The sequence below is a fragment of the Myotis daubentonii genome, chromosome 16 (assembly GCF_963259705.1).
Source record: "Myotis daubentonii chromosome 16, mMyoDau2.1, whole genome shotgun sequence".
NCBI lineage: Eukaryota > Metazoa > Chordata > Mammalia > Chiroptera > Vespertilionidae > Myotis > Myotis daubentonii.
The window spans coordinates 52,820,768-52,839,520 of record NC_081855.1 but is presented as its reverse complement, the minus strand read 5'-3'; the positions used below and the strand labels follow the sequence as shown (position 1 = coordinate 52,839,520).

General features: G+C 54.0%; 1 protein-coding gene across 5 annotated transcripts in view; it reads left to right on the top strand.

Moving 5' to 3' along the window:
- SLC39A11 (solute carrier family 39 member 11) overlaps nt 1-18,269 on the top strand; it is a 62,528-nt gene extending 44,259 nt beyond the window's left edge. For all 5 annotated transcript variants that reach the window (XM_059671048.1, XM_059671050.1, XM_059671049.1 and 2 more), the window contains one exon: nt 17,784-18,269. In XM_059671048.1, the coding sequence (XP_059527031.1) occupies nt 17,784-18,254 (471 nt within the window). In that variant the 3' untranslated portion in view covers nt 18,255-18,269. The remainder of the gene's footprint in view (nt 1-17,783) is intronic.
- The last annotated feature ends 484 nt before the right edge of the window (nt 18,270-18,753 follow it).

The window sequence follows — 18,753 nt, the reverse complement described above, 5'->3', positions numbered from 1 at the left end:
GGCCCTTCTTGGAGGGCCCCTGACAAAGTTGGTGACCAGGTCTTCTCGATGCACCTCACTCCCCCACCCTCTTCCTGTTACTTCAAAATGAATGTTGGACCCTGGCTGCTATGGTTCAGCGGTTGAGCATTGACCCAGGAACCAAGAGGTCACTGGTTCGATCCCCAGTAGGGGGCGTTCAGGAGGCAGCCGATCAGTTATGTTTCACTCTCATTGATGTTTCTATCTCTCTGTCCCTCTCCCCTCCTCTCTAAAAATCAATAAGAGGAAAAAAACACGAAAAAAACAAAGTTGGCACCAGAGTCATGATTGTTATGGCATTTCGGGTGGTGGCGGTGGCGTGGGTGCTGGTTAGAAGGGCGGAGGTCTGGAGTCAGATGGCTGGCTTTTATTTCCTGGTTCCTCCAAGATTCATGTGTGTCCTCGGCGTGAGATCACATCTCCACGTCTTAGTGTTCTCATCGGTAAGAGGATAAAAATACCACTTGCTGAACAGGATCGTTTGAGAGGATTAAATAAAAATATTCACTGAAAGCAATAATCTCAGTGCCTGACGTTCAGTTAATATTAGCCGTTATTATCCTCTTAAGTGAGATTCGTTTAGCAAAAACGACTGGTTTCTTATTTTAGCAAAACTCTTGAGCCTTGAAGTTTCCGATAGGAGGGAAGCGCCATTCCAAGCCCCTAACGAAATCCTCCTCTTTCCCCAGTCTTCACTCTGGATTAATTCCACTCTCCCTTTAATGCTAAAGCGTGGACCCAGGTCCCTGACTCTTCTTTACTGAGATAGAATGACATTAAAAAACACACGTACATATATCTATACATTGATTTCAGAGAGAGGAACGGAGAGAGAGAGAGAGAAACATCAATGATGAGAGAGAAACATTGATCGGCTGCCTTCTGTGCACGCCCCACTGGAGATCGTAGGCTGACATTTTTAAAGACTTTGTTAACTACCAATGGAAGACAACAGGGAATAACTAAGAACCTAAGAATAACTGGCTTGCAAAGGGCAGTCCGCTCCCAGGACCTTGGGACCTTCGCTCTTCCACATGAAGCCGCGATGCCTGCAGTCTAGCCCCAGAGGGCTGGAGGGTTACGGATGCAGTAGGATGCCACGGCCTGCGGCCCACTGAGCAGGCCGGCTGGGGACAGGAAGCGCTGCTGCCCCAGCTGGCGAGCTGGTGTGCGGACCCGTGGGTCCAGGTGCCGGGGGCCAGGTCACGGGCGTGAGCGGCTGCCTGGGCAGCAGCACTGGGCTAAGCCTCTGCCCCTTAATGGGTCTGAGGTCTAGTCTCCTGGCATGCCACCTGCTTTGGGTACGATTTGTTCACTCTGCTGTTGGAGTTGAACCCTGTAGAATGGCCTCTGTGCAGTCAACGGAGTAGGGAGGAGGCTGATGGTTCCGGAAGGATCTACAGTGTTTCCCACCTTCCCAGTCCCCTTTCCTAGAATGTTCTCCTGTCCTTGCTGCTTCTCTATAGCCAGTGAGGATGGATGAAGTTGCCAAACACAGATTATTTCCTAGGGCTATGAGGCTCCATCCCAGACTGTACCACCCAGACAGTCCTAAGAGCTGACTCCAGAAATGGGACGCTGTCGTCCCCAGAAAAATCACTTCGGCCCGGCCAGCGTGGCTCAGTGGTTGAGCGTCGACCTATGAACCAGGAGTGCCCTTGGAGCTCACACTCCTCCCTCTCAGACTCTCCTATGGCCTGAGTTCAGTGGCATCGATTGGGTCCCACGTGAGCGCTGCTTTTTTTAAGTTTCATTTTGATGGTTCTGGCCTGATGGTCACCTGTCTGAAGGCAAGAACCAGGGCTCCCACCTGTCTGTATTCCGGGCCAAGGGCAGCGCCGTGCCCAGCGTCTGCATACGGTGAGTGCTGATGAGAATAAAGACGGTCTGTCATTTCATCTCGTTCTCTTGAACGAGGTGACTGTCCCTTTCCTCTGCAGGTCTGCGGAACCCATTCCCCCCTTTCCTTTTCCTCAGCTGACATCCCAGCCCTCCATCGCTCTTTCCTGAAATTCCCTCCGCAGGAGCCTCCCCCCAGCTCCTCCTGCTGCCCAGACACCCCATCCAGCCGGTCTCTGCACAGCAACCAGAGGCTCTTTAATATGCATACATCACAGCAGGCCGCCCCTGCTCAGAGCCTTCTGACAACTCTCCTTTGTACTTAGTGTTAAGGACAGACGTCACCCCACAGCCTGGCTCCTGCATACGTCACCTGCGCCATGGATGGCTCGCATTCTTCCCCAGACACCTTCCCCAGCTCTGCCGTCCACATGGCCCAGCTCCCGCCTCGGCCTCGGCGCCTGCTGCTCCATCTCCCACTGATGCCCCCAGCAGCTCTGCCCCCTCCCAGACCCCCTGCTTGTAGGTGCCCATGGTGGGCACGAGGGCTCAGCCGGAAGCCCGTGTGGTTTCTGCCGAGGGATGAGTCAGGGTGAAGGAGCCGGTCGGGGTGTCTGACAGCCCGCAGCACCCCCTCGCTTCCTGCCCGCCCTCCCACAGAGTTTGGTGTTCATTTTTGAGGTCTAGACCGAGAAAGTGAATGTCCAGCAGTAGGTCTCTCCAAAACCTGACTTTGCAGAGAGGATGGGGGGCGGGAGGCGAGGCAACTAAAGCTGATGAGTGAAGTGATTTTCTTTCTTTTTAATATATTTTTATTGTTTCAGAGAAGCAGGGAGAGGGAGAGAGAGAGAGAAACATCAGTGATGAGAGAGAATCAATAATTGGCTGCCTCCTATATGCTCCACTCTGGGGATTGACCCGACAACCCTGATGTGCCCTGACTGGGAATCAAACCGGGACCTCCTGGTTCATAGGTCGACGCTCAACCACTGAGCCACGCTGGCCGGGCCGAAGTGATTTTTCTGGGGACGACAGCGTCCCATTTCTGCAGTCAGCTCTTAGGACTGTCTGGGTGGTACAGTCTGGGATGGAGCCTCATGGCCCCCAGGAAATAATCTGTGTTTGGCAAATACGGGGAAACAAACCAAGAAACAGCGACCTTTTCTAAGCTTTCCCGAGGGATGTAACGCCAGAAAATAATTGTTAAGTCTCGGTTGGTCCATGCCCCTGAGTGGGCATGGGAGAGGGTATTGATCCGCTCAATGGCTCTTTAAAGAGCTGGCTGTGTTTGTCCTCGTGGCTCATAGGCAGGCAGCCTCTTTTCCGTCTCCATACTCACTGGGTTTGTGTGACAACGCACACAGATCCAGCGTCCACTGGGTAAATATTAGGCCAGTGATTGGATGGGGAGCCCGCAGAGTGAGTCTGTCAAGTGGAACGGTGAGAGGGAGCGATCTGTATTGAGAAGACCAAACCTGGCCGTGCTGTGAACCCTTCCTCCGGCCTCTCACTGATCCCCACCCTCCACTTCCCTAAAGTGACAGGCCACCATGGCCATGATGGTGGAGGGCAAAGGAGGGCAAACGTGAAGGCCCCGAGAGCACAAAATGTCACTAAAAAAAATACTTAGCTCTGGCTGCTGGGGCTCAGTTGGTTGAGCATCGTCCTGTGCACTGAGGTCACAGGTTCGATCCCCGCTCGGGACACATGCCTGGGTCTCAGGCTTGATCCCCAGTGGGGGTTGTGCAGGAGGCAGCTGACCGATGTTCCTCTGTGTCTGTCTGTCTGTCTGTCTCTCTCTCCTTCTCCCTCTCCCCCTCTCTCCCTCTTTCTCCCACTCTCCCACTCTTCCTTCCTCTCTCTCTCAAATCAATAAAAATATATTTTAAAATGTTTTTTAATTTCTTTTTTCAATGACCGTGTACATGAAATGCTATTTTGTATTAGTGTCAGGCGTAGCGCACAGTGGCTAGGCAGTCATTTGCTTTACGGAGTGGTTTCCCCGGGTGTTCCCATTGCCCACCCGGCACCATTCACAGTTATCACGATATTATCTACTCTCTTTCCTGTGCTGCCCTTTGCCTCCCATCAGAAATGCCTGTTTCCTACTGTGTGACGTGCTCCCACCCCCTCGCTCAGACCTGAGTTTTTGTTACAGCGACACCGAGTCCCATTTTCTTTCCCCTTCCCTGTTGCTTTCACGGCTGAGACAGGCCCGGTCCTAGTTTTCCATCTAATGATCGTCGTGGTGAAAATCACAGCTGATACTCAGGGAGGGCTTATTCCACGCCCGGGGTCCTGCTGAACTCGTTACAGAAACGTCTTTATTCTCGTCCTAGGGAGCAGCTCCGTCCCAGCAGGCTGCAGGCATGCTTTGTCCCGAGTCGGAATGTCGGCTCCTTTGTGCAAACCCCAGAGGCTTTGTGGATGTCATCCTGCCTCCCAGATGGCTCAGTTGAGGTCTGCAGGCTCTCCATTGCCCGGAGCTTCTCTTCTTTAATTACAGAAACTGCAAACCAGGCTAGGTGTTGGGTACCCAGTTATACTGGGTGGAGGCATTCAGGGAGCCGTGGGCTCCGGCCAGCAGTCTCCTGGGGGTCATTGTCCGGGGAAGGAAGCGTTTCACCCGCAGGTGCGGCCCTCACACCCGAGCGGCCTGGCCCCGGCACCAGCCCCGACGGGAGCCGCTCAGAACCGCTTCGAATCTCCTCTCTGGCAAATGTGCTTGCTGAGCTGCTCATCATAAGGACGGACGGGGTCTCACTCTCGTGGTTTTATGTCTGCTCTCCATCTGGTTGGGAAATAGGAGAAAACACGTTCTCACTCCGGAGGGGTTTGGAGATAAAGGACCGAGTGAGGTTTTCATGAAAACCGGGGGCGCGCTGTGCCACTTCCTGTGGGGGGTAGAGCTGAATAACCCACCCAGGGCTGCTTTCTTGCCACCTGAGAAATCAAGTGATTTTCAGAGAGAAAATGAGAACGAGAGTGTGTGTGTGTGTGTGTCGGTGTGTGTGTGTCTGTGTGTGTGTGTCTTTTGGGTGAGGGATGGGGAATACAACTCTTCATGATTTCTGTAAGCAAGCAGATTCTAGAGCAGCCGTGGGCAAACTACGGCCCGCGGGCCGGATCCAGCCCGTTTGAAATGAATAAAACTATTGAAAAAAAAGACCGTACCCTTTTATGTAATGATGTTTACTTTGAATTTATATTAGTTCACACAAACACTCCATCCATGCTTTTGTTCCGGCCCTCCGGTCCAGTTTAAGAACCCATTGTGGCCCTCGAGTCAAAAAGTTTGCCCACCCCTGGTCTAGCGGTAACTCGCTACCAAAAATCTCGTTTCAGCCCGGCTGGCGTGGCTCAGTGGTTGAGCATCGACCCATGAAGCAGGAGGTCACGGTTCAGTTCCCAGTCAGGGCACATGCCTGGGTTGCAGGCTCAAGCCCCAGTAGGGGGCGTGCAGGAGGCAGCCAGTCAATGATTCTCTGTCATTGATGTTTCTGTCTCCCTCTCCCTCTCCCTTCCTCTCTCTCTGAAAGCAATAATAATAAAAAAATTCCAAAAAACAAATCTCATTTTAACTCAAGTTCTCAACCATTCCTCAATCCGATGGCCCTGTGTTGTACTTTCTCCCTTCCCCTCCCTCCCTCTTCGGTAAGCAGGCATTGATCAAAAGGCACGGATGCAAGAATAACTGGGAGAGCTGGGTGATTCACAGGCAGGGTAATCAGGCTGGAGTTATGTCAGCCGGCAGCACCGGGGAAGTGATGGTCAGCCTGGGACACCGAGTCCCAAACACCCGGCCAGGGCGCAGGGAAGGGGGAGCGCAGGGAGGAGGGCCTGCTGAGCTGGGCCCTGAGGACACAGGCTGCTGAAGCGAGCTTGATGAGTCTGCCCAGGAGAAATGCATTTCCATTGGTTCTCTGCTTTGCTTCTGCTGGGGGTGGGAGGTGGGGTGGGGGGCACGCCCTCTCACCTCCTGGGGAGGTTAGATGCCCAGCGTGACCCCTGGACTCAGGGATCCTTTGCTTCAGCGCCCCCTCCCCCGGTTGCTGTTCTCTGAACTAATCCTCCAGCCTCCTTTTTAATAGTCAAAACCACCGAGAGCCTTCAGGGGCACGTCCTGGTGTACGGCAGCCGACTTAATTCCCATCCGTGGGTTTGCCCCGAGCCAGCTGTCAGAAGCTTGATCTGTCATGTAGACATCAAGCTGATGGGGCTGTTGCAGTTAGCGGCTTCTTGGCCCCGTGTCTGCGGCAATTCAGCAGGATTCACTTTGTTTCAGGCAGGAAGGGGAACCCTGTGTTATCTGTGTGGCCGGTTCCCGGTGGATGCTGGAGCTTCTGACGGAGGGCTTGTCGCCTGTCTGTCATCAGCTGTCTCCCAGCCCAAACAAATAGCATTGCAGGTGTGAAGGGGAGGCCGTCCCAGCCGCAGGGAGCAGAAAGGTGCAAGCTAGGCACGTGGTGCCTGGTTCAGAGGGACAAGCTCATTCCTTTTTGTTGGGGGAGGAGGGGGTGGGGAGTGGGGGGAGAGAATATCCTCTGCTGATTTCTTTCCAGTGACCCCAGAAATGACTCTGGTTTACTTCGTGATGGGTTTTCCTTCGTATATGTTTTAAAATATAGTTTTATAAATTTCAGAGAGGAAGAGAGAGAGAGAAGCATCAATGATGAGAGAGAATCACTGATTAGCTGCCTCCTGCACACCCCCTACTGGGGATCGAGCCCACAACCCAGGCATGTGCCCTGGACCGGAATCGAACCCAGGACCTTTCAGTCCGCAGGCCAACACTCTATCCATTGAGCCAAACTGGCTAGGGCTTAAAAGGCATTTTTAATTGAGAGAGAGAGAGAGAGAGAGGAGAGAGAGAGAGAGAGAGAGAGAGACACATCATGTGAGAGTGAAACATTGATTGGCTACACCTTGCACGCCCCTCACCCGGGATCGGGCCTGACCGGGAATGGAACTGGCAACCTTTCAGTACATGGGGCAGTGCCCAACCAGCTGCGCTACACTGACCAGCGCTCCTGCGTATTTTTAAAAGCTGGCCTTTTAATTGTTGGAAGCGTAAGGCCGAATGGAGACCTTTAAAAATTATTTGAGCAAAAGGTAAGTGCCCTGGGAATCCTGGGAAGCTCAGCTTCCAGAGCAGCGAGCTGGTGGGGGCACCCCCAGCCTCTCTCCCGGGGCGTCCCCAGCCTCTGGCAGGCGGTTCCACTTCAGCAGGAGGGCCCTCTCCCTAGATGCGTGGTCCGCGGGCCGGGGACGCAGTAGCCTGGTGTTGGCCTTGCTCGCGGAGCTCGCGTATCCGGGCAATGACTTTCTCTCCGGCGGCCCTCTGGGCTCTGGTTAATTTGAGGCTGATTTGCTGGCCTCCTGCTTCCACTCCGGAGGCGGACAGTGGGGATATATCGATCCACCCGCGGCTACGCGACGGAGAAAAGCAATCAGAGCCTTCGTCCTGACGGGTCTGTGTTCTTTGCAAAAGGGCTCTTTCCTCCGGCTGTTGGCGCTGTCTGTGGTCATTTGTCTTTCCAGGTTGGGAAGGGTGCCTGTGATTTTTCTCTCCTAAAGTAGTTTCCCTCTCCCAGGTACCTGTGGACGCATCTGCCCTTTGGTTGGAACCAGAAATTTGTAGATTTAGAGAAGGTCGGTGTAGAACAGGCCTCAGGGATTATCAGTGTAAATCTCCTGTTGTATGAACGGTAGTTGAAGGGTGTTATTCACAGACCTTCCTCTCCGTCCAGGCTTCGAAGGTCTTGGGGTGGCGTGACCCCCGTGTCTCTCTGATCTTTCTGTTGTCGTTCATTTTGGTTTCCCACCCACCCGTTAGGCCTCTTCCCCTTCCCTATGCTTTTACCCATCTCGGCGTCTTTCCACCCTTATCCCCCGCAACTCTTGTTAGCATGTCTCTACCCCCTTTCATCCTCGTGCCCAGGTATTGTCACACTAGTACTTACCTCCGAACGCCAAGCGACATGCTTCCCTTTCTCCTTTCTCTCTTTTTTTAATGCGATATTCCTATTGACATTGTTGATGATAGTTTGATGCCCATTTTCTGGACTTTGAGGAGGATTTAATTGCTTCATTTATCTGCCCCCCCCCCCCCCCCCCCGCCCCGGAGGCCGTCCACCCTGACCATGGACTTACTGCTACTTACGTGGCTCCTCCTGGGACCCAGCGTGGCCCCAGGAGCCCTGTGTTTGTCACGTCGGCTCTTGTGTTCCCATCAGACTGATTAGCACCTCAGCCCTGTCCTGTGGTGGCCTGGGGACTGTCCTGATGTGTCACTCGGCTCTCTCGGTTCACTTCGTCCCCAGCCAGCATCGAACAGCCTCGGGCTTGGCTGGCTCCTCTCTCCGAGACGGGCTCAGGTGCCCTCTGGCATTGCCGCCGCACTGGGCAAGGACACCTCTGTGCACCTCTGAGAGGACACCCTGCCCTGCCCACCTTTGGACTTTGGTGGGCTGTCTGAGCTTTTGTCTTTGTGGTCCCCTTCCTCTACCCCAAAAAGTGAAAAATTATATCTTACAGCTCGGTTGGTATAAAGATGACTGCCACCCAGGCTGGATTCATTATTATGTATTCATTATTATTCATTTCTTCCCTTCTGATTGTAAAAGAAATTAAGGCATTTTCGGGGACCCCAACATTGGGCCAGCAGGCACTGTGTGTCCTGTGCCTGATGGATCAGTGGGGCCTGTGGCCATCACAGATCTCTTCGCTGGGTGGCTGACCCGGAGCCTCTGCCTGGCTGACCCCTGGAGCCCCCCTCCCCAATCTCCCCTGAAGTTTACTGTGAGTCAGAAGCTACAGGCTTTGTCCTGTGAGGTTGGGACTTTAAGGGAGCGTTCATGCTACTAAGAATGGGTACAACCCTGCACTTGTCCATCACACATGGCCGTGCCCTGTCCAGGAGTCGCCTCCTGCTGGCCTAGACAAAGCCCACAGCCACGCTGTGAGTTGCCTCTGGTGGGGCCGCATGGCAAGGGCCCGAGGGTGGCCTCCCAGAGCTGAGCAGTCCCCGGCCGGCAGCCAGCAAGAAGAGGGGGCCCTCAGCCCTTCGTCTGCAAGAAACTGACTTCTGCCCACACCCGTGCACGTGGCAGAGGGCCCTGAGCCTCAGCTGAGGCCACAGCCCGGCGAGGCCCCGAGCCAAGGACCCGGACTCGTTAACCTGTTGCTGGACTCCTGAACCGTGGACGCGGAGGGAGAGGAATCGGGTGTTGCTTTCTGCCGCCGGATTTGTGGCAGTTTGTTCTGCAGCAGCAGAAACCTCACACAGGCCGGCCGTGCGCCTCGGCGTGCTGGTTTGCTTTGGAACTCAGGCTTGGAGAAGAGAGAAAAGGGGAGATGTCAGTCCCCACGTACCCACAGCGGGAAACAGAAAAACATTCCTTAGAAGCCAGCAGCCTCCTCCTCCTCCGCGCCAGCCCCTCATCAAGCCCCAAGAAGCTGAATAATTGATGCTGCCTCAGGCGGAGTGACGCCTTGGATGAAGCCCCGCTATGAAAAAATCAAGTGTGTTCTTCAGAGCCACGCGTCCCTTCTGAAGTGGGTTGCGTGCCACTTGCACACTCTTTCCTTGTGAGGACATGCTCAGGGGTTTCCACCCTCCTCTGAAGGGTCTCCTCTCCCCTCCCTGCCCTCCTTTCCTAGCAGCTCTGATGGGCTCTACACCCCGGTCAGCACTTCTGTGCAGGAGTTCATTGGGCCTTGCAGGCGGAGTTCATCGGGAGGCACAAGGACTGTTTTCAGGCCCCCGTGGTCCAGACCCGTGGGGATGGATGCTGTGAGCAGGCTGTGAGCAGGGGCGGGAGGCTGAGGAGTTGATGGGGCGTTGACCGTTATCTACAAGTTTATAAGCATAAATATGCACACGCACAAAGTTAGGTACAAGTTCACATCAAAGCACCTAAATCCATAAAATCGAAACCGGCAATGCTTTTGTGTGCTCTGGCAGTTGAACTTTTGCTAAAAATAAGCCACCAATTACAAGCACCAGTGGTACCGACGGCCGTGACTGGCTCCTTTTGGTTCCAGTAGGTCCGTCCATCCCCCAAAAGCCGCCGGATGGAGTCGGCTCTCCCCACAGCTGTTCCAGAAGCACTTGGAAACCTCCGGCATCTATACCGGCTCCATGAAGGAAGTTGGCCAGAGTGTGGCTCAGAACAAACAGATCAGCCATCCATTGAGCCTGCCTTCAGCAATTAACCCTCAGCAATTAAGGCAGGACTGCTTGGTACCAACTCAGCCGGAAACACAGCTGCAAACGAAGGCACTAAAATTGAGCAGTGAGTGGGCTTTGGTTAGAAAGGACTCACTGCAGTGAGTCAGATTGCTGGTCTTGTCTTTCATATATATACACTAGAGGCCCAGTGCACGAATTTCATGCACTGGTAGGGTCCCTAGTGGCTGCCAGCTGCTGGCCAGGGCCTCCCTCCCTTCCCCCAGCCAGCCCTGCCCCCTGGTCAAACTCCCGGACAAACTCCCTGTTGAGGGGACAATTTGCATACTACCTTTTTATTATATAGGATATTTATTGATTTCAGAAAGGAAGGGAGAGAGAGATAGAAACATCAACAATGAGAGCGCGAATGATTGATCGGCTGCCTCTTGAGCACCCCCTACTGGAGTTAGAGCCCGCAACCCTGGCATGTGTCCTGATCGGAAATGGAACCCGTGACCTCCTGGTTCATAGGTCGACATTCAGACACTAAGCCATACCCGGCTGAGCTGGTATTGTTTTTCTCCTTTAGATGCTCATTTACCTAGAAATACAAAATTAAAATTTTTTATATAAAACTTTCAGACCGCTGCGAATGGGTCCCTGAGTCCCCATTGGAGAAGCGCTGCTTCAGGCGGAGGAGGTTGCGTTTGTGGGTTTAATCCAGAGCAGCCATTCGCAGGCTAATCCATGGAGGACCACACGGCGTTGGGGGGCTCCCTGATACTTCACGCGCCACCATGCATGATGTGCGAATGTGCTGCAGATCATTGCAGGAATGGCCCCAGATCCCTCCCCGGCTGTCATTCACACTCTGGTGACATCAGGTCCTCCCAGCAAGAGGCACAGTTGACTGATGTATCCGCCCCATCACTCTCGTTGGCCATGGACCACGGAGGTCAGTGGGGTGGTAGAGAGTGTGATGCAAGCAGAGATTTGAACAGCACTTTGATGTTGCCTTCTCTCGCTGGCCCTGAAAGCCTGGGTTTACCCCACGAATGAGTCCAGCCTCACCTGCTGGAGGATGACGGGCCCCATGGAGAGGAATCCCAGTTTCCCAGCCACAAGTCAGCCAGCGCTGGCCCACAGCCCGCCGGCTGCCAGAGCACGTGCCATCCTAGACCATCCAGCCCCGGGCGAGCCACGCGCTGACCACAGATGCACAAGCGAGGCCTGGCAGTATTCACGGGGCCTCTGCAGGTCCCCAGCAGCGTCCACACGAGTGGAGACTTAGGAGCAGTAATCACTGGCTGCTGTTGGAGGCCACTGAGTTTTGGGGTGTTTTGTTACCTAGCAACAAGTATCTGATAGACATGCATTTGTTCCTGGGAGGAGAAACTTGACTTTGAGCAGGTTTCGGGGTGGGGGACAGGGACGGGGACGGGGACGGGGAGACACCTGGTATTCTCCAAAGGATACCATAGGTCAGAAAAAGTTGCCTGAAAAAGACCAGCTGGGGGTTCTCAAACTGTTGAAAAGGCAGAAAGGCTCAGGGTGGGTTATATGGGTGCATTTTACTGAATTCTAAGACTAGGTCCAGGGGTAGCTTAAACCTGGTGGATAATCATCGAGGATTAGGAAGAGAATGCCTCATTCTACTTAGGTACTTGCATTCCTTTAGATTTGTATTGTTTTAAGGAGACATTATATTTCAAATTACAAGAAAAGGCACGGTGGTTTGGGAAACTCCTCCAGGCCCCCTCTCTGCCAGCCAGGCTGCTGGGAGACCTGGCTCTTTGGATTCCAGCGTGAGGCGCTTACCTGGAGCACCTGATGGAGGGCTGTCTTTGCAGACTCTCAGGGCTGAGTCTTTGCAGAGCTATGGGGGGGGTTTCAGTTCTGTTTCATAGGCTTAAGTCGGCCTGATTATGAATAGTAATAGGCATCAGCGACAGGAGAAGGCTTTGTCCCTAAAAAGACAGTTTGAGTAACAGCATCCTCACCTCGCTTAAACAGAGCTAGACGTCCGTGATGAATTTCCTCCGTGGGAAGCTTCAGGCCAGGGTCGTGGAGGAGCCGGGGAGGAAGCTGGAAGATGTGGCCTTGGGGGGGGGGGGGGTCACGGGCTTCAGGTGGAAAGGACTCACCTTAAGGGGAGTGAGCTGGGCTCCCCACCCTGTTTCTGCCAGGAAGGAAGTAGAGTTAGAACCTTTGGGTTGAGAGTCACTGGGTAGGTGGCTGCCCATCCTCATGTGGGCTCAGGACGGATCGAGAGGCTCTTCCACAGTCATCAAGGGGACAGGAGCTGGGGGTGGGTAGAAAGTCATGATGTCAGCATTTTTATTGATTTCAAAGAGGGAGAGGGAGAGAGAGATAGAAACATCAATGATGAGGGAATCATTGATTGGCTGCCACGCCCCCCACTGGGGATTGAGCCCTCAACTGAGACATGCCCTGACTGGGAATCGAACCCTGGCCTGGTTCATAGGTCAATGCTCAAGCACTGAGCCACACCAGCCAGGAGTCTTTCATACTTTTAAAGCCTTTTCTCTCCCGCTCTGCACTAATCTCTCTTTCCTTCTTTCTCAAGGCCTAACCATGGTGTATGCTTACCTGGGTCTTTGTTTTTTATCTTGTACAGCAAGCATGTCAAACTCAAAGGCTAACACAGGCCAACTAAACAAAAAATCAAAAGCTTCAATTTTCATAGAAACGTAGGTTTATTCGATAGAAACATGCTGAATACAAAGGGCTGAAATAAATGAGTCATCGTTAACATAAAATAATAGAACATTTCAGTAAAAATTAATATTTTTTCTTGAACATTAACTTACCAGACACTGAATAACTGCACAAATTAATAAGCATAATGCAAATAAACCTATTTTTCTTGTTCTCCGAAAGTGAAATATTTCCTGTTGCGCACACCAAACAAGTCAGTACAAGACTAACGACATGGCAGTCGGCTGCTAAAATATTCGCTGCTCGTATTAGTGGTGAGAAATGGTGCGCCTGCGCGTTAGGTGTGTATGGGAAATGAATGCAACACGATTATAGTAATCAGTCATTAGCTAACATTTTAGTTCGTTATTAATAATTATGTATAAGAGGATATTGTAAAAATTAAGTTATTAAAATGTTTCTTATATACTGTTACATTAACTGGGCCACAAAAATATTCATTGTGGGTCACATGCGGCCCGTGGGCCACGAGTTTGACATGCTTGTTGTACTTCGTTTTGGAGATGTTGTGATATTGTTCATGCCAGTCAGTCAGTTTGGTTATTGAACACTGACACTGTGCAGGGCCTGACAGTAGAGCTGGAAGACACAGCTCCTGCTTTAAGCATGTCATGAGCCAAGGAAACGGAAAGTTTACTGTGCAGTTTTGCAAATGTTACGAGAGCAGTGCGTGTGGGATGTCAGGGCAGCACAGAGAGGAGGCATATGTAGTCCAGACAAGGCTGGGTTTATCTAGGAAGGCTGCTTGGAGGAGGGACTCGGACTCCTTCAGCCAGGATTTCAGAAGCATCGAGTATAGAAAATGAGAAGCTTGAGAACATGCCTGCTGGCCACAGACTGGGTGTCATTTTGTTGGAGGGACAGGGCCTCCCACGGAGTTAGAGGTGCAATCTGAGTGCCCCAGAAACCAGTAGGGACCTCTTACTTTGAACGGACATCCTCCTTGTCTTTGGGCTTCTTTGCTGTGATCCATGACCCTGAACATGTAGGCAAACCGAGACCAGGAAGACGGCAATGACCTGCTGATGGAGCCCGAGGCAGGGTTGTACCCGCTGCCTCAGAGTCTCTGCCACCCTGTGTTCCTGTTTGCTCTGAGGCCGGTCTCTGCCACCCTGAGCCAGCCTGGCCCTGGGCAGCAGGCCGCTGCCCGGCTCCCCGGGAGAGAAGGTCACATCTTATGTCAGCTTCATCCATATTCGGGCTGGTGATAAGGGGGGACATTTAGGTTTTTTTCCATTATGTGGAATACTTTAAGATCGTGTTACGGATGTCATTATTATTGCCATTTCTCAGTAATAAAAACAGCATCAATTATTTAATGTCACCTCATGTGTCTGGGTTAAGTGGGGATGGTGAGGGACGCGGGAGGCTGGTGGGGGATGGAGGAGGGAGGCAGAGCCCACAGAGCGCCAGGCCCTCCCGCAGCCTCAGCGTCCCTAAGGGCGGGTGGTGGCTTGTCTTTAGATCCTTCTTCCCTCCTCCGCTGGGGTGTAACTCGGGCCTGGCTTTAGCCATGGCTGGCAGGGAACACAATTAACTCTCTGCCCTTTCCCTCGGCCTGTCATCAGGGAGTTCTGACCCGCTGACAGGCCTCAATTAAATAGATCACCTGCCACGGGCCAGGGAGGCTCGGCGCCATGGTACAGTTCCAGCCCGCATGACATGACAGGAGGTGTGCGTGGGGCCGGTGAGAGCCAGGCGTGCCACAGTCCACCAGAGGGTGGCCGGCCGTGCTTCCCCTGAGCGCAGTGACACATCCCAGCGTGGGCAGTGGCAGGGACAGGTGGACACATAGAGGGTGGCTGCTGGAACTCGGAGCGAAGGCGTCAGCTGCTCGCCGTGACATTTGGGGCCGGGTGTGACTTTTGGGGGTAGGGTCCGCCAGGGCTTTGGCACCTAATGGCACTTACCCAGTTGTGCTTTGTGAGGGGCTGGCCTTGGGCACAGTAGACCTGGACGTGACCGCGTCCTGTCGGTTATGCCCCAGGCTTCTCCTTTCATGACTGTGGAAACCTCAGTGACCAGCCGCCGTCTCCCTCGTACCTGGGACAGCAAATCTGCGTGAAAGCGCCGGACTTGGTTTCCGGACGGAGGTGTGCCTGTCGTTTCCGGAAGCCTCTGTGGTTTCCCAGAGGCATATTCCTGGGCGCCTTTTCCACCCCCCACCCCCCTCATTTCATTTCCTCCATCTTTCCCTCTCTCCACTCCCTCTCTTTCCTTCTGGAAGGTGCTGTTTATCCTCCAGCTCCTGCCCCTCTGCACGGCCTTTCCTGAGTGGGTGGAAATTTCTGTTTTTTCTGAGCCCCAGGGACTTGACCCAACCATCGATGATGATGATGATGATGATAACTGTCACAAGAGGGCAGTGATCTCAAGTTCCAGCAGCCCCTTCCTTTAGGGTGGAGGTGGGTGGGGGAGGGTGTGGTGCAGGACCTGGAGACCTATAGCATGGGAAGGAGCCTGTACATTTGGCACTTTGACATTTGGGAGCTGCAAGGTGACTCAGCCACCCAGAACCATCTAAAGCCCTAGGAGCCCACCTCAACTCATAGGGTGGGGGTGGGAGTGGGGGCAGAAAGTGACTCATTGCCTGGCTGAGGGGCAGCCACGCAGGCTCTCAGGGCTGCAGGGAAAGTCAGGAAAGCTTGCATTAGTCACACGTTTGCCCTGGCCTGGTTCTGATGCTTACTAAGAATTTTCCAAACACAGGCAGGCAGGCAGGCAGGCTTCCTGGAGGAAGTGGCAAACATCTTATCCTTATAGTAAAAAGAGGGTTTGTGGGTGGCCAGGGTTACCAGTAACCAGGAGGCTTTGGGTACCTGAGCATCCTAAATCCTTCTCAACCTCAGCACTGTTGATGCTTGGCCGGGTCATTTGTTGTGGGGCTGGCCTTGTGCCCTGTAGGGTGCCAGTCCCACCCTCTCTCCCTCCCCCACATACAAAGATGCCCATTGCCAAATGCCCCCAGGTGGTGGCGGGGTGGGGGCAAAGTTGCCCCGTGGAAACCACTGTTCTCAATTAAAAGTGTCTCTCCAGGCCGCTTTTTCATAAGCAGCCTTGCTCGCATTCGTGCCGCTGGCCTCGCCTTGCCGTAAGGAAGTGGTTCCCTTCCCGCAGCCTCCTCCCAGCCAGGCATCCATCACCTTCTAAACAGAAGGAAGACACAGCAAGGTCAGCTGACACCCCCCGCCTCCCCGAGAGGCACGTCTTTTATTGCCGCCGCGATCCCTCCGATGTCAGCATGAGATGTAGGATTAGAAATAATTAAACCCATAAACAAAGAGCTGCGGCTCTGTGGCACATGGCCCCGGCGCCAGCTGTCACTCCGTGGGGAGAGGGGTGCCTGCAGGGGGAGACCGGCCTTCCTCACGTCCCTTCTGTCCCCAGGATTCCGTCCATCTGTAGCGTCAGCCTTGAGTGTCGCACGGTGTGGCAGGCTGTTCCTTTGTGCTTCTCCCGGGGACAGAGCAGGTGACACGCTGCAGCCCCCAGGATTCTACAGAAGGACCCAGAGCTACGAGGCTCCCCCCCACCCCCTTAAAACAAATTTAAGTGAGGTGTCGGCACCCTTCTATGCATTACAGTGGACGTTGCAAATCAACGATGGGGGTGATGTCGATGTGTGGGACGAAGGAGAAGGTGTAGACGGAAGGGTTGATGTTTTCGTTGGTAACATTTCGTTGGAAAGAAAGAATGAAATAAAATGTCTGAATCACTCGATTCTCTTTCTGATCCCTGTGTGTGTGTGTGTGTGTGTGTGTGTGTGTGTGTGTGTGTAAGACACGGCCGAGCATCATTTTCGTGAGATTCTGTCATGAAAGAAACTTACCCGAGAAAACGGTTCCAGCGTTTGCTCATGAATGGCTGCACCCAGGGACTGGATCAGCAACCGCCTCCTCTCCCATAGTAGACATGTTTTTAAAGGGAAACTTTGGTTTGTTTGGAGCTATTATTGCCTGGTTTTCAATAAATATCTACTGTTTGTAAGCTCATCGAGATGATTGCACTTGCCTTCTGTTTGGGTGAAAGGGGAGGTGTGTGTTTGGTGGGGTCACCCCTCTTCCTCGCTCCCCTCGAGATCCTGTGCATTTGTAAGCTGTCAGCAGGGCCGGGGGGTTCCGGCCGATGCTGTGGGAGTAGAAGCTCACTGTGGATTCATCTGTTTGCTCTTCTTTTATTCATTATTTATTGATTTGAGTGAGAGAGAGAGAGATGGATTTATTGTCGCACTTTTTGACACATTCATTGGTTACTTCTTGTATGTGCCCTGACCAGGGATCGAACCTGCAACCTTGGCCTATAGGGACGATGCATAACCAACTGAGCCACCCGGCCAGGGCCATCTGTTTGCTCTTAACTGGAACCTAAGAGCTGGGACTTGGTCTTGTTTTGTTCGCCAAGTATCCACAGAAGTGGTGGTCAGTATTCGTTGAGTAAATGTGGGGACTGAAATGCGGACTTTGCCTGGTTGATGCACAAACAGTCGAATTAGTTGGTGACAGACAAAACATCAGGGTGACGTGGTTGCTCTCGGCCACGGGACTCGCCTCTCAGAGGCCAGCACCCCGCGGTGCCCTCCGTTCCCCTCCTGCCAGGGCTGTAGTTCAGACCGCTTTCCCCTCTGAGCGGGTGAGAAACGTGAGGATGGCGAACGTCTGGAAAGTGGTGACCTTGCTGCCATCCAAGCGAGCCTGCCCAATGGGCTTCCTGGACAGAGCCTGGGCTGAGCCACGCCCTTTACCCGGCGGGCTGGGATTTCGCTGTGTACTGCCCCTTTCTAGGGTCGGCATGGACCCCTCACATCCTGCTTCTGTCACCCCAAAAGTTCTACAACCAGAAAGCTCGTCCTCCTCCTAATGACCCCGCCTGCCGGCAGCTGGGTCTGGCCCTGGCCTGGCCCGGTGGCCCTGCGCCGTCGGTGGAGATCGGCGGGCTGCCGGGCGGCTCTGAGCGGGAGGGGTGTGGGGAATGCAGCTCGGAGCGGTGTCACAGCGACTGCTTCTTGTTTCAGGGTGCGGCGGAAGACCCCCACACGGCCCTGGCCCTGAACTTGGACCCCGCGTGGATGAAGAAGTCTGATGCCGAGAGTCCCCGGCTGCTCCTCCCTGCCAGCGAACTGTCCATCCGGATCGGGGGCGCGGGGCTCCTTCCAGGCAAGCTCCCCGCTGCAGACCCCGGGCTGAGCCAGGCAGGACAGACCGGGGCCTGGGGGCAGGAGGATGGCGGGAAGGGCCAGGGCCTCGGGCCCACGCCTCCTCATGACTCACCCCACCATGCACAGGGCCGGACCGGCATCGGCCCCGGCCTTCCTGTCTCACTTATTCTCCAAACCACCTGCTTGCTGCACGGGAGGTCACCGTGCCTTTTGGTTGTCTTTCCAGTTGGGACAGCGGACAAGGACCCCTCGGGTGGGACCGGGCTGGTTTGGGTTAGAGCGTGTGGGCATTTGTCCCTGTGTCTCCCCCTCTCGGACGGACCCTGAGTGATCCTTCCGGGTATGTGACTTTCCTCTTTCCGATTCGTCGGGGGAACTGGCCATTTCTCTCACCGATTCAGTGTTGTGGAGCCAGTGCTGCCTCTGGTTGGAAGGCGTGCTTCCCCTGAGGGGGGGGGAGTCACACAGCCACTTCCGAGTCTCCTCCTGGGGGTGGGGTGGGGGGGAGACTGGCCGCGGCCCACTGAGCGCGAGTCGCAGGTGAGCTAGGAAGGTGGCATTGCTTTCCAGGCTCGGTGTGAGACCCACCCCACCCCCACCTCCACCCCCACGGTGCGCAGTCATCGCATACTCAGGGCATTTGGCTAATTTAAGGGCCAGTTAGCGTGAGGAGAGGTGGGTGCCTTTCTTTCCCTTTGAATTTAAGTCCCGCGTTTAACCTGTAAGCCCCAGGGGTCCCTCTCCCGTGGACCGTGGACTCAGGACTTGAAACCGTGCAGATGATGCTGGGAATGGGCGCCTCCCCTTGCACGGGGTTCCCCGGAGT